Source organism: Podarcis pityusensis, assembly GCF_964106645.2.
Source record: "Podarcis pityusensis genome assembly, chromosome: 3".
NCBI lineage: Eukaryota > Metazoa > Chordata > Lepidosauria > Squamata > Lacertidae > Podarcis > Podarcis pityusensis.
This window is the reverse complement of record NC_138026.1, coordinates 90,728,598-90,744,631: the sequence shown is the minus strand read 5'-3', so window position 1 is coordinate 90,744,631 and position 16,034 is coordinate 90,728,598. Positions and strand designations below refer to the sequence as shown.

The 16,034-nt window shown below is 43.6% G+C and overlaps 1 protein-coding gene across 1 annotated transcript in view; it reads left to right on the top strand.

Annotated features, from left to right (window-relative positions):
- The window catches only part of GALNT14 (polypeptide N-acetylgalactosaminyltransferase 14), a 244,637-nt gene that overhangs the window by 217,554 nt on the left and 11,049 nt on the right, over nt 1-16,034 (top strand). The window contains exons 8-13 of the mRNA XM_081000206.1: nt 1,623-1,707; nt 4,526-4,629; nt 7,016-7,142; nt 9,674-9,766; nt 13,110-13,193; nt 14,079-14,223. Coding sequence (XP_080856332.1) covers nt 1,623-1,707; nt 4,526-4,629; nt 7,016-7,142; nt 9,674-9,766; nt 13,110-13,193; nt 14,079-14,223 — 638 coding nt within the window. The remainder of the gene's footprint in view (nt 1-1,622; nt 1,708-4,525; nt 4,630-7,015; nt 7,143-9,673; nt 9,767-13,109; nt 13,194-14,078; nt 14,224-16,034) is intronic.

Sequence of the window (16,034 nt, the reverse complement as noted above, 5' to 3'; positions counted from 1 at the left end):
CACATCACAATAAAAAACAAGGAAATAAGAACACTTAAAAACAACATACAAAAAAAAGGGAAAAAAAGAAAAGAAGACAAATCAAGCCTTCCCATAACTTATCTTTCATATGCTTGTTTCCCTGACATCCTCACACCTCCCTTTTTTGTATTCTAAGTCAATTATCCATTTCAGCAAATCCTTTCCCTCTCTTCAAAATTCTTATCCTGAAAATTTATCTTGATCTTACTATAAGTTTACTTTCCCTCTTTTCACCAATTAACAGTCTATTTTTCTTAAATCTTTGATACATTTTTGCTAAAATCACATAGATTCATTCTAACATTCATTAATTTTACAATGTTTCTGTAAATAGTCTTTAAATTTCTTCCAATCTTCCTCCACCGACTCTTCTCCCTGGTCTCGGATTCTGCCAGTCATTTCCGCCAGTTCCATATAGTCTATCAACTTCATCTGCCATTCTTCCAGAGTGGGTAGATCTTGTGTCTTCCCACATTTGGGCTCCTTTTAATAGTCTGTGTGTAACAAAGTGAGGCTGATGTACAGCTGTGGAGAGAAAGAGAAATATACCAACTGCTGTGTGTGACAGAAACTTCTGACCAGGTGAGGTGGAATTTGTATGTGGGCTTCTTGGCTTCTTGGGTTGCTACTGCTAATAGAGATGGGGGCAAGGAGGTGACAAGGAGATCAGGATAGCACCAACGTATTGGCAGGAACACCAGATTGGCTCTGCCACCTTTCCACTGCACCAACCTCACTGTCATCCCATCCTTCCCCTGTAAGCAACAGTGACTTGCTTCCTAGAAAGTGAGCATAGTAGCTCTGCTCCACCCAGTGAGGCACTTCTGATGTGTGAGCTACCGCAGATCTCACAGTTCTTTCTCATTAGATAAAGATGTGCTAATCAGGTGCTTTCTCTCCTGCAACGGGGCAGTGTAGGCTGCCAGGAACAGATAGACGAGGAAGGTCTTACCAATGTCTTTTATTCAATATTCACAGAGAGAGGCTTAGAAATGCTGCCGCTTGGAATAATGGCATTGCTCCAAGTAATCTCCACCCCCCCTTCTCTCCTCAATCATCAACAGCATCACTCACCTTACAGTGTCTGCCTAGGGCCATTTGTCTCCAAGCGCTTTACTCTCCTACTTTCAATGCTCTCCAGATTCTGGGAGAAGGGGCGTCTGGAATGCTTTCTAGTGATAATGTGTCAGCCAGCTGCTCCAGCTCTGCCTTCCCCTCCTCTCCCATTACCTCCCAAATTTGCCCCTCATCTCTCTCTGAGCTGTGACCTCCCGCAAACCCCTCTTGTAAATCTATACCATCTTCCTCTTCTCTGGAAGTTTCAGGCTGGGGAGGCAGTCTCCACCATTCCTCCTCTCTCCAGTCCCTGACAGCTACTGATATGACGCAAAAGGATCTATAGACTGGAAATTAAGGCTGTGACTTTTCTTCTTTGGCAATGGGAAGACATGAAATCCTCTCCTGGATAAGACTAACCGCCCTGTTGATTATCAACATAACTCATGCGATGATATTGATGCAAAGCAGCTTGGCGACGATGGGTCCATAGTTGGAAGCATTATCTCTAATCTCTTTGTTCCCGCTGTTCACTTCCTATTTAGGGTTCGACTGGAGCCTGCATTTTAAATGGGAACAACTTTCTCCAGAGCAGAAGGCAAAGCGGACAGACCCCACAGAGCCCATCAAGTAAGTGACAAGAAGGAGGAAGGTAAAACAGGGGTGACAAGCACAGAACTGCAGAAGAGAGGCAAAAGATGCTTTGCTTTAATGCTGTGGTCGAGAACCCTAGGCCCAAGAGCCAACTGTGGCTCCCAAGGCCTCTCTGTCCTCTTCTTGATATCCCACCTTTCCTCCAAGGAGTTCAAGGTGGTGTGCATGGCTCTCCTCCTCTCCCAAATATCCCCACAACAACCCTGTGAGGATAGAGTTGCTTCTTGACTGGGTAGGGATTTGAGCCCTAGTCTCCCGGGTCTTAGTCCAACACTCTCACCACCACACCACACTGAATCTCTCTGCCCAGCCTTTGGGGCTCCCCAGACTACGCCCTCTCAGTAGCCTGCTCTACTCATTTCTCATGTGCTTTTTTTTTGCCTGGCTGGGAACTGTGTTAGTGCCGATTGCTTGCTTGAATGAATAGGGGTATGTGTGTGTAGAAATAGCTGGGTTTTGTGTGGCTGGACTGCAGCTTACTGAACAAATGCCCTATTTCTCCAGTCCCTTTGTCTCTGGACCCACCCACCGTGTGGGAATGAAGGTCTTCAGGCTGAAAAAGTCTCCAAACCACTGATTTGATACATACTGAGAAATGTGTCCTATGACAGTTTGGCTCAAAGCATATTAACCCATAAGAAATTAGAAGTAGGGCTTGTTTCTAATATTTTTAATGTTTGATGTCCTGCTGTGTTTTAATGTGTTGGAAGCCGCCCAGAATGGCTTGGGCAACCCAGTCAGATGGGCAGCATATGAATAATAAATTGTTGCTGTTGCTGTTGTTTATTACTCACCCTTCTACAGCAGGTCCCAAAGCAGGTTACAGCAATTTACGATTCAATGCTTTGCTGAAATGCATCTTAAATACACATTGTTTTAAAGATGGCATAATGATGGTTGAGTTTGCCACTGCTTTCTAACTAGGAACAAAGGAAACAGGCCATCATGATAAGAGACATAATCTTTCATATGTGCCCTAAAAGCTAGTCCAAGGCATTCCATTTTTTTGAGGCTGAGCTTCAGATGTTGGACCTCCCTAATTCTAGAGTGGAAATCTGCAGTGCATCCTCAGAGCTCTGGGCAGATAGATGCTCCAAGCATTTCCCTTTATTCCTGCATCCCAGTTCTTCTTGCTCATCGTTTTTGCCTCCTGGCATCCCCACATTTTGACGCTGCCCCGTTGCAGGAGAGAAAGCACCATTTCTGCCTTATCACAGTCCACCATCACTGGAATCAAAGAGAAAAGGCTCTTTGAGACATGAACCAGGCTGCTGAGGGTAGGATCTGTGCTGCAAAATTAACAGCAGTGTTTGCCACATAGTCTCAGCCCCACTCAGTGCCACTTCTTTCCTTTTCTTCCCAGCTGATCTGGAGGAAAAGAGGGAGGGCAAATAACTCTGTTTTCAAATCAAAACCCAACTGATTACAAAGGGCTTCTTAAAAGCTCTTTGTCCTTCTGAGAAAGTGTGACTTTCTCCTTGAAACGAGGCTCCTCACAGGATAAAACTAGGCACAGAGCCCCAGTTAAATAATGCCATGTAAATAACCCCCGAGTGCTAAATGCATTTTTGGTCTGGAAGCCTGCAATCAGGACTGAAAACTTCAGGCTTGTAGGAGTTGTGCTGATGAGTGCATTAGCACTTCTGGCTGACATACAAATAACAAGTCTTCTTTGAAACACAAGTTTCAATTTTTATTATGATGATTTATTGAGTGGTCTATTTTGTGTGCAGGTATTAGATAGAATAGAAGGAATCCTGCTAGGATGCAATCCTGGACATGCTTACTTGTAAGTGAGCCCCATTGAACTCAGTGGGACTTACTTCTGGGTAGATATGTATAGGATTGCACTTTTTCTTTCCTCAAAAAATAAATGAAACGTGATACGCGCAGAGGGATTTAACAAACAGACTGAATTTACCTTGATGGCTGTAGCCTCTGGAAGCAATCTGAGTTTGAAAAAGTTGCAGAGAGGCAGCCAGAAGGAGTTTTAGCCATTTGAATTTGGGTACACACACTTTTTAAAAAAACCAATGGAGTTAGCTAGTGCAGTGCAGCCTGGTGTTTGTGAGCATGCGCAATGCGGGATTAGTGGTTGCGCTGTCTGCTGCAAGAGTCTTTTATCTCCCATCGGCCTATGCTTGTGGATGTTCAAATGAACAGAATACTAACAGACGATAGTGTGCTCAGGCATATATGACCGACCACATGAGAAAGTGGGAACAGGGACATCCATGCAAATCCCACCCCCAATGTCCCTATGTGTGTTGTACCCTTTTCTGTGGTGTGCAGGAAAGCTCTACAGAGGGGCTTCTAGTCACATGCACTTGGACACAACTAGATTCCTCTATACAGTTGTGGGCACTGCTTTATCATGATCCTCACCTGCATTCAAGCACACGCAAGTTGAAAGCCCCTGTAGACCTTTCCCATGCAACCCTGGGAAGGTTGGGGAATGACACCATCCACAAGGATATTGGGGGCAGGGTTTGTGTGCCTGCTACTCCGTCCCACTAGGAGCATTCGTGCAGTCAGATCCCTCCTCCTTCCTGCTTCCAGGACATTTTCCATATTCATACCTGGGAATTAAAAAGCCGTGTATCTGACTATTTACAAATAAAAAATGCACATGGGCCAGGAAACAAGGATGTGGATCTCTCTCTCTCTCTCTCTCTCTCTCTCTCTCTCTCTCTCTCTCCTCCCTCCCCCCGTGTGTGTGTGTGTGTGTGTGCAAAACCTCTTACAAAGGAGTCCAAGTGAGAGTCTCTGTCTTCTTTTGTTCCCAACCATGCAGGACTCCTATCATTGCAGGAGGTCTTTTTGTAATTGACAAGGCCTGGTTCAACCACCTTGGGAAATACGATGCAGCGATGGACATCTGGGGTGGAGAGAATTTTGGTGAGTCCCTGTCACTCTACAGCAACCAGCATCCTTGCTAGCCAAGATTCAAGAGGCAGGGGAGTTTGGATTCTTTTGGTCATCCATCACTCACAAGTTCCACTTATTATTTGCCAGAAATCTAAGCAAACAAGAGCTCAGTTCTTTTCAGTGCCTTTATTAAAGTGCCAACTTTACTTTTCCACCAGCACCATCCTTTCATTCATAATGCAAAGGCAAATATTATATCATTTCTTTGATGCCATCATCAGCTTTGCAAAAAGGGCAGGTGGGCAGGCAGGCAGGCGGTCCCTTGGCAAAAAGACAGTCTCCGAGTGGTAAAATGTGGTGTGCACAGATTTGCCATGACCTTAGCCACTGGAGGCATTTTAAAAGAAAGAAATGGTCCGTGTCAGAGTTAATTCCAAATGTCTGGTAGGGTTTTCCTGTGGGATCTTTCTAATTAGTGCAGTGCATTTTACTAACGTGTCACCAAGCGAAGAAAGAATGGGCTGTTCTTCTCGGGGACGATTTTATGGTGGCTGTGGGAGAGCCTCTCACATGGGTGGAGTTGGAACATCTGTTCTGGAATCTCAATGATCTGTGGCCTGACACGAGATCTTCTGTTTGTTGTTAACTGCTTGTTGTCCGCATGGAGCACTTGAAGTCAATAAAACAATCTCACAAGCAGTGAATCTAGGCATGAGCATGATTGTGTGCACATGGTTTTCCAAGAGAGATCCGTCCACCTATCTGCTCTCTTGCTGCACCATGTTTACAGCTCCTATGTAAGATGATTTCAGACCAAGTGAAAGGATATTTGGAGTATGTTTCTTTGCGTAACACCTACACCAGTGCAAGGACAGAGAAGGGAGAAGATAGCCACAAGCTGTAATCCCATTATCACTTTGTTGATCAGAGCTAGCCTTGTTATGTCCTAGAACAGCAATGTGCAACAGGTCGATCGCGATCTACTGGTCGATCCCCGAGTGATCGCTGTCAATTGCGGTCGATTGCGGGCTCCCTTCCAACCGCGGACTCCCTTCCGATTGCTTGTTGGAAAAAGCATTGGGTTTAAAGTCTCCGACCCTCTCTGTCCTCGCTCTGCTCATCTGTTACATGAAATGGGCGATCGTTATTGCTAGTTTAGTTTCCTGTATTTCTGCATTCACCTGTTATCGTCTGTGTTGGTTTTACGCATCTTATGATCTCCCCAAAAGCTAGACAACTTTGTCACCCCCCCCCAAAAAAGCTCACCAACTTTTGGCTCCCCTAAAAAAGCTGAACAACTTTGGCTTCCCTCCCCCCCCCCCATGACAATGGGTTTTATACTGCCATTGGTCTATAGGGAGTTGGACGTGCCTGTCCTAGATGACACAAAGATATCAAGGAATGTTGACAAGGGCAACAGGGGACTTGGGCCTGTAGTTTACTCTGCCTTAGTGGGCAGCTCCTGGGCTTCCTAAGAAGTGAAAAATGGGGTGTTTGTGTAATCTCTCCTTGTTCATGCCTGGAAGTTTCTTTCAAACTTGGCTTTGCGGTGGGGGTGGTTTGTTATTTAATTCTGGCCACAACAATGTTACAGATCAGAGGGAGTCAACTGCAGCCTTGAAAGGGGTGGAGAGGCACTGGGTTGTCAGGGAGACAGATTTTAAGCTGTCTTTAAAACTTCAGCCCCTCCAGGGAGCGTAGCTAGCAAGAAAAAAGGACCCCATGTCCTAGCAGATGTAGCAGCTCTGCCAGGGATGCGTACAAGCAGATGCTCCCATCCAATTGCTTGTTGTTTGCCTCCCCCTGAAACCTTTTATCACCACACACGCTGTGTATATTTTGCTTAAGGTGGTGGCTATGTGCCCAACTTCACCAGGGATAGTTCTCTATTTGAAGAACTGTCTTCAGTCAGACTACTGGGCCATCTAACTTGGTACTGAGTCTACACTTACGGCTGAATTGAATGGAACCCTGTGCACCCAGAGTAGATGCCCTACTATGGACCTACCAGCTCTGATGTTTTGTAGTTTGGCAACCAGTCCAAATTCTGTATTTTACCCTTTGTCCATGAGCTGTGGGTCTCTTGTGGTGGGCACTACACATTGCACTAATCAGCACAAGAGCAAGAAACAACAAGAGGCTTCCTGATACGTAAACAGGACTCTGTATAAAGGGACTACTTCTTTCCATTTCGATATCATTACCCACAACGTTACAAGGAGATTTCAAATAGATTAATGTCAAACTGATGGTAAGAAGCTTTGAAATGCACTTAAGAAGGCAGAGAGCCCAGGAAAGCTCTTTCTGGTTTGTGGGTTTGCCTGACTTGGTGTGGCAAAGGGGTAAAACGAAGGCTAAAGCTGGAATCTTTCTTCCTATGAGACTTTGAAAAGATGAACATGAGCCTTTCTTACAGAAATCTCATTCCGGGTGTGGATGTGTGGCGGAAGTTTAGAAATCATCCCCTGCAGCCGAGTTGGGCACGTCTTCAGGAAGAAGCACCCCTACGTCTTCCCCGAAGGAAATGCCAACACCTACATAAAGTAGGCTTACTTTATTCACTGATGGCTGAATGAAACAAAAATATGTGCTGCAAAAGGCCATGTGAGCAACATTCTCCCAAACTCACAGTCACGGGCAGTTAAAGTAGAGATTATAGCTGTCTTTTTCAGGATATTTAAGGATACATATTGAAAATGTGAAGCGCTAATTGTAGGAAAACGATGTGATAAAAGGTACTTCTGGACAAGGACTTGGTATCTCAAACAAACCATTCAGATATCACAAATGGATTATTAAACTTTTGCTTTGTTTTTTTTGGTCATTTATCAGATTTCTGCCAGAAAAGGGTAAATTCATATTTACTGGAGGGAAAATGTGGTTTGGCATTTTGATGTCATGTTCTCTCCCCAGTAAGTACAGGCGCCCATCAAGCACCTGCCCACCAGTAAAGCTGTTACACAGGTATGGCTGTGCATAGAGATGGTGCACCGCACTGCATGGCTTGTGAAATTTTTCACAAAGTCACACTAGTAGTGCACTGAACAATTGGAATTGTAGACGTCGGTGCAGAGAAAAGAAATGAGTAAGGGTGATAAGAGAGTCATGGCAGGAAACAACATAGAGATTGCAAGTTACACTTAGGAACCAGCAAATTCTTCCAATTTGGGGCAATATATGTACCTTTTCCAGTGTCATAAATTTCCATGCACATAAGTTTGGGTTGTACAGTTATAGCTGACCAGGTGCCATATAAGAGACCCTGGGGAAAAGATCAGGGTCGCAGCAGAGCATCCATCCTCTTGCTGCTGGGACTTGGCTTGATCTGCCTTCTTTTTAATCTGCCCACCACTACATAAAACCATGTAGAAGGGACCACTGACGGCAGAGCTTAGGGCAGTTTGCCCAGGATCACTTCCAGATGACCTGTTTATTGAGCATTCATCCTGAATTCTTTGCACAAAGTTTGTAGGGAGGTTAAGCAGTTTATTGAGCATTCATTCCGATATGCTTGTCGGGGGGGGGGGGGATATATGACATTGCATCAAGCAATGGTTACTCCACACTTTCTGGTACATTTCCCCATCACTTTCCTTACTGCAAAGAGTACACTATTTTGGCGTTAAGTGGGTTTGCTGTTCAAGAGTGCCACATCACCTTTAATTGTGCAACCTGCATTTGCTAGCATGTGATTGAATTCTACCCCCGAAACAGCAACAGTCTGAATATACTCCAGATTCCCTGGAGTTGGCCCTGGTGCTTCCATCCTTGCTATGTCTACTTGTAGCCAAATGTTTTTGCACATGCATTCTTTGACTAATGTAACCGGAAAAGCCCATGAGACACTGCAACTGTGATAGAAGCCCCTATAGACAAAAATACACCTACTCCTGCTTGACTGCTGTAGAAGCTCTTTATTGAACAATAATATTACTTGGTTAGCCCTGACACATTATTTATATTTAAAATGTTGATCTTCTCTCCATGCCGTATGAATCGTGACAGCACCATTCGTAGATATTAAAATGTGTTTGAGGGAACACACATGAATTATTCCAAATGCCTGCGTGCACTGCAGCACGTGTGCAAAAATGTGCACTTGAGAGCCGCCCTGTGAGACACGACTACAGCTATCCTTGAACTGAATGGTGCAGTCATTTTGGGAGATACAGCTCCATTTGGGGCAGCAGAGCTCCATGCGTCTCTCGGAAGAGTAAAATACCACGTGAAGTGAACATATTAAAGGCTGCTGCGCCTTCATAGGGACAGTAACCGATGCTGATCATGGGAGATGAAAAGAAACTGAAAAGGGGAAAGCAAAGGCAAGTTTCCTGAATGGAACTTCGCCAGACCTTAAGTTAATAAGATTAACCTGGAGAAACAGAAGGCATGGGAGAAAGGGAGGGAAAGAGGAGACAGACTGAATAAAGAACACATTTCAACTGAAAATCTATAATCCCCAGACACTGAATTCTGTGTACTTCTTCAACAGCACAACAGCTGCATTTCCCTCCTCAGCTACGATTGCGATGAATACCACCCTCACACACTGCAAATGGTGATAGAGGAAAAACTACCAATGGGGCTTTACCCCTCCCCCGTCAGTGTGCAATTGCAATTGCAGTCGGCTAGAGAAGGGTTATACCTTCCCCCTCCTATGTGCTGCAGTCCCAGTGGAGATGCTCCCTCTTTCTCTCTAAAAAAATTTAAAAATGAAATCCCTTGACAGGGCTGCAACCTGCTCAATGAACATAACATGTAGTTCTGCCCTAAAGATGCACATCTAAAAAACTTCACCTCACCATGAATGCAGGCCCCTTCAAATAAGATGTCCTCAGCTCTCAACGAAACCATAATAAAACTAAAACAATCTGCCCATCTGTTTTGTATCTTATCTACTGTTTTCACCACCTAGATGCCTTAAGGAGGGAAAGGAGGGAAAGGGATTCTCCCCTCTCACAAACACACACAATTTATCCCTTCAAGCTCTTATCTGAGGCATCCAATTAAAACTCTTTCATGCATGCTCCTGTGGTTTCTCCCTCATTTTTTTTTAAAAAATGTCTCTCCTCAGAAACACCAAACGCACAGCTGAAGTATGGATGGATGAATATAAGCAGTACTATTACGCGGCCCGGCCTGCAGCTCAGGGGAGGCCATATGGAGAGTAAGTGTCCCCCTCTGGCGGTGAAGGAAAACACAAAGAGAGTGACTCAATTGTTTGATACAGTGGAACCTCATTATGGTTTTATAGTCCAGCTGTTGGGATGCCTGCATTTTGTTTCTGTGGGAACAGTTAATTAGATGTTAATAGTAAACAGATGCTGTGAGTATATGGATATAAAGTCCTAGTTGCTTGGTGTGTGTGTATGAGAGAGAGAGAGAGAGAGAAGAGAGAAAGAGCTTGTATAAAACCGCATTGGTATACCTCATTAGAAAGACTGGCTTGTTCCTAGATTAAAATAAAAGAGCTCGTCTTCTCCTCTTACCGCTTCCTAGAAAGGGTCCCAGGTCAACCTCCAAGGTCCTTCCTTCCTTTAATGACTGCCCTGTCGGGCCAAGAAAAGCAAAACCTGCTATCTTTATGAAGATGAGCTGGTAGTATGAACAAACACTGCCCCAGGGCAAAGAAGCAAGAAAAATATACAAGCTAGGCAGCCTAAATCCTTATTTCCATATTTGCCCTGTGGGTGAAACAGGGTTTTTGCGATAACCTTCTGCTGGAAAGTGTGATGTGATTTAGTCCACTTTCACCTACTGTGGTCTTGCTTGCTTACCCACCTCCTTATATCAAGCTTGCTGAGGCAGATGGGAGCTGTAGTTCAACCACATCCAGAGGGCCACATATTCTCCACTATATTAAGCATAGTATAATGCAGGGCTGTTGGGGCAGTGGCAGGCCTTGGCATCTCAAATTTCAGTGGCACCTTGTGCAATGCCAAAATCTGTCCCCTTCCATTGGATGTCGTGTTTTGGCGCCTGCTGCAGCGCCCCAGAAGTTCCATGCCTGGTGCTTGGGTCCCTGGCTGTTGTGGGACTACAATAAGATTACCAGATTTTTTTCAATGAATCCAGGGACACTTTTCAACTTCAATGGATTTTGTATGCAGACTTATTTCTAAATCCAGGGACTGTCCCTGGGAAATGGAGACGTCTGGTAACCTTAGACTACAACCCCCATCATCCCTCGTTGGCATGACCAATGGTCAGGGATGGTGGGAGCTGTAGTCTAATAACAGCGAAGGACCCATTGTATTAGAAGAACCAGCTGCTGGGGATCACAAGAGGCAGAGTTCTATTGTATTCATGTTGTGCATAGCCATAATGCTAGCCGCTATGAGAACAAAATGCTGAACTAGATGGACCTCTGGACTAATCCAGCGCTGCTCTTCTTAAATCCTAATCCATCACCAGCAACTGAGACTAATTTTCTTTATGCACTCTTGGTTGCCAGATTGAGCTAAGACTCACGTGTCTAGCACACTTTATATTTGTGGTTCCTCATCCAGATTGTGATTCGTGCACGGAAACCAAATTTCCAGGTGCATGTCCCTTAGCCAAACTGGGATCCACATGCCTGTGTGTAAACAAAGATTATGGAGCTCTTGAGCCTTGCTTTCAAAAAGAACCAGTAGAAAAGTGGGTTTGTGGCATTTTCCCCTATTTTCAGAGTACGAAAAGCAGCCGCAGAGCCAGAATACCACAAGCGTATTGTGTTATAAGAGCATGAGAAGAGTTTGCTGGTACAGGCCAATGGCCAATCTAGTGGCACTGATAGTCCAATCCTCCATTAATTTGTCCAGTCCTCTTTTAAAGCCACCCAATTTGGTAGCGATCACAACATGTAGGGATGAGTGGCAACAATGCATTGTGTGAAGAAGAACTTTGGACATCCATGAGTTCTATGGTTTTGAGAGAAGATGGTGATGATGATATTATTATTATTATTATTATTATTATTATTATTATTATTATTATTTATACCCCGCCCATCTGGCTGGGCTTCCCCAGCCACTCTGGGCGACTTCCAACCAAATATTAAAATACAGTAATACATCAAACATTAAAAGCTTCCCTAAACAGGGCTGCCTTCAGATGTCTTCTAAAAGTTTGGTAGTTGTTGTTCTCTTTGACATCTGGTGGGAGGGCGTTCCACAGGGAGGCCTCCACTACCTAGAAGGCCCTCTGCCTGGTTCCCTGTAACTTGGCTTCTTGCAGTGATGGAATCACCAGAAGGCCCTCGGCACTGGACCTCAGGGTAGAATGATGGGGGTGGAGACGCTCCTTCAGATATACTGGACTGAGGCCATTTAGGGCTTTAAAGGTCAGCACCAACACTTTGAATTGTGCTTGGAAACATACTTTTCTCTATCCACTTTTCCCACACTAGGCATAATTGCATACATGTCTCCTCTTAGTCACCTTTTATCTGAACTGAAAAGCCCCAAATGTTGTCCTGGGGGACTTGCTCCTCCCACTTGATCGTTTTGGTCGCCCTTTTCTGAACCTTTTCCAGCTCTGCAATATCACTTTCCAGGTGAAATGACTGAACTGTACACATTATTCCAAGTGCAGTCTCACCATAGATTTGTATAATTGCTTCACAGAACTGGCATTTGCCTTTTCTATTGCTTTCCTAATGTTCCCTAGCACAGGATTTGCCTTTTTCACAGCTGCTGCATGCTGGGTCAGCATCTCCATCAAGCTATCCACGCTGACCCCAAGGTCTTGTAGCTCTAGTATATGTCAATAGAACACATACCATTTAGGCAGCAAACCTGCATTGGAACTCTCATGGGACTAAGGGCCAAGTAGACATTTATTTATTTATAAGATCTATGTCCCACCCTTCACCTCAAACGATCTCAGGGCAGGTCACAACAAATTAAAATACAGTAAACCAATAGGATACAGTTAAAACCATCCATTCCGCTGCCTAGATTAATTGCATGATTGCAATTCACATGTCTAGCTTCTAAATTTTAAATAGCAGCTGCAGTGCAAGAGATCCAAGACACACAAGGAGTTTAACCCTTTCTTCCCCACACTTTGGTCCTTATGAAAGTCACCCTACTACCAAAGCTGCTATTCACTCCAGAGTGTAAATTTCCATTTGCACCAATGGGAGTTGCTCCTCCATGCCAAATCACTTTGGGTTTTTATTATTATTGGGATCTCAGCATGAGGAAGAGGGTTAATCCCCTCCTCCCTGATGTCCCAATGCTGATCAGGCAATCCAAGGGGGATTTTTAATATTAAAAATGCAACACATTAATTACGGTCATGCCAATGAATGCCATTTCTAGTTTGGTTCTTTGTTGTTCAGTTACGTGACTCACAATGACTTAACTTTGGGAGCTGAGGAAGGTATGGATATGGGATTACTAATGTATTTTGCCACTACCTAGATTTACAGAGAGAATCCTGTCTTTGGGGATCAAGGCTATTTCAAGTTGCAGTGGTATGAAGTGACGTAATTAGATTTTTTGCAAATATTTTGTTTTCAACAGCATCCAGAGCAGAGTGGAATTGAGAAAGGCCTTGAAATGCCACACCTTCAAGTGGTACCTGGAAAATGTTTATCCTGAACTGAGGTACTAGCAAATTTTGAAATATAGTATGTGCTACTATATTGTGAAATGTCACAAATTTTCCTTTTCCTCAAATGAAAATCGGCTCAAGGCTGCAATCCTATGCACATTTTCCTGCAAGGAAACTGTTGAGCACAGAGTGGCATACAATATTTCTGAGTAAACATGGATAGAATTACTCTGCCTATCCACCCCCCCCCCAAAAGCTAAATTACCAAGAGGTGACTTTTCCTCTGAACCAGGAATGGGGAACCTTTTCTCTTCCCTCCCCACTGGCTCAAATGTTCTGTTCAAAGTTGAGGGTCATATCTGGTGCACCATAGACATTTGGTTTGGCCCTGCCTTCTGCTGGCATGTGGCTCCCAGAACATTGCCAGCAAAGGTACACACAGTCTTTGTGCTGAAAAGTGCTGTTCATGATTATTGTGGGCCGCCGCTAGACAAAAACTGATAAACCCTTTTTTGTAGTAAACTTTTATTAAATTTTCAAAAGTTTGACATATATACATCAATACATAATAAGTTTATTTTTTCTTGACTTCCTGCCCAATTTTCCAGTGTTTTAATTTTCCCCCTCGGCTGTACAATACCTTCTATTTCTTATACCAAAACATCAATATTGTATTTTCTAATTCCTTCTGTTGCTCATATTTTAAACCCTGCTCATGAATTCTTCACACTATAATATTTCCCTAAATAGTCTGATAACGGCTTCCATTCTTCCAGAAAGCCATCGTTATTTGATCTCTTATTTTGGCTGTTAGTTTTGCCATTACTACATAGTCCATTATCTTACTTACCCATTCTTTTTTGGTGGGAACTTCTTCCTTCCATTTTTACGGGCAGAGCAACCTTGCCAAAAACTGATGACCCTTATCCTTCCCTCAGAATTCCTGAGGAATCTCTCTACCAGACTGGGATGATTCGACAGAGACAGAGATGCCTGGAGACTCAGAAGTCAGAAGCCCAGGAGTTTCCAGTTGTGATCTTAAACCCCTGCATCACCAGCAAAGGTGCAGCAATGGTGGCTCAGGTGAGGTCTATAGGGCCTGTTTGGAATTTAAGGAGTATTCAGTGCCCTTATCCTAACAGCAATCCTTTGGGCGTGATCCCATTTTAAAGATGGCACTGTGAAACTAAGAATAAGATGGTGGCTCACCCAGAACCACAGAACATGCTCATGAATAATGTGGGGGGGGGGGGATTTGATTTGCAAAACCTCTCAGTTGCTTTTCTGTCCAAAGGCACTCAAGTTAAAATTGGGGGGAAAGTGATACAAAACAAAGGAGACATCTGCATATGAAGACAACAAACAAGGAAATTAAAGCTAGTGTTTTTTCTAAAAAGAAGTTCCAGATTTAAATGCCTTCTTTTCCTTACACTTAGCAGTGAGGTTTTCCTTCTGAAATTGAAATAATAGTGAGTAGGCATAGATGAATCTGTCAATTTTGACTCTTTCAGTTTCTCAGTTTTCTATTCTTAAATTTAGTTCTCCGCATTTGCATGGAAATCTGTGGTTAATCCTCATGGAAATTCATCAACATTTTGGCACAAATCCCCCCCCCCCCAAAAAAACCAACATTTTTTGTATGCAGCTTTGACTAATGTACAAGCAATTTCCCCAATAAGTTGCATTTTTATGAACTTTAGTTATTGCCTACTGGGCTGCATCTTCCAAAGGAAAGTGGCCATATATAATGCTGGCCTGCTAAATGAGGTATTTACAATTGAGCTCTCTCCAGGTTGTCTGCTCTCTGAACAAACATAATTGGTGCCATGTGGTCAAGCAAGTCCATGAATTAAGTTGTCTTCCAGCCAAAGATCACTCGTCTTACTGCCAGAGCCAAAGAGAACACAAAAGGGATGGAATGCAAGTCCTTCTGTGATATATTTCAGAATGCAGGCTAGTGCTTTCCTGTATCCTAAACTCCCTATCCACAGAAAACTAGCATATGAGGTTCTACATAGCATTTCCCCCTAGATGCTGCTTTTATGGGTGCAGGGATGTTGTTTTTTTATACTGGAGAACATTCATACAATTAATCGCTTACCTGCGTTTTGAAATGATGCATTCTCAGGAGTCACCATGAGTTCCTTCATTTTCCTCCCTATTCTGCATTCATGTGACAAAATGGTCACGCGAAAGGGCCCCCCACAGCGTAAGTCAGCAAGCTGTCATTCTGCCCCCCCAAAAAAACTTCCAATTTGTTCCTAGTATTTTTAAGATGTCACTTTTTAACACCTCAAGGTTCTTTCATAGGGGCCTTTATATCACACTAAAAATGTGCAAAAAAATTGCTGTGCGATTGCTCTTCCACCTCAAAATCGGAACTGGTGCCAGTTTTTTGCCAACTTATCCAAACAGCAGATTTGGTTGACATAGATGGGGAAAATAGACTCATGGTTACTCCCAATGTCCCTGGTATCAAAGTTGCAAGACCGCAGGCCTCCCATGAAACAAGCCTGATACGAAGCACACTCCTGAACCAAGCTGAGCCCATCCGTACTCAGAATGCAAGCTACGTTGACACATAATTCTTCTTCAAGGATCAGAGGAAGAAAATGAGAATTATAATTTTCCTCCCATCTTTCAGAACTATTTACTCCTTTCCGTCGCTCAAAAAATGTGCCGAATTGAAATGATATATTTAAGTTCATCCTCTGCATTCATTCAATATTAAATTGCCTATTAAAGTAGAAGCGGCTTAATGAGGCTGACCTCATTTCCCCTCTTCTCAATCACTAAAAGGAAAAATATTCAGTGTCAATCAGTGAGTATTCTCTGAACTAGATTAAGAATTAGGTGCTGTTTGTGACAACAAAAAAAGGTGTTCTCTTCTCTCC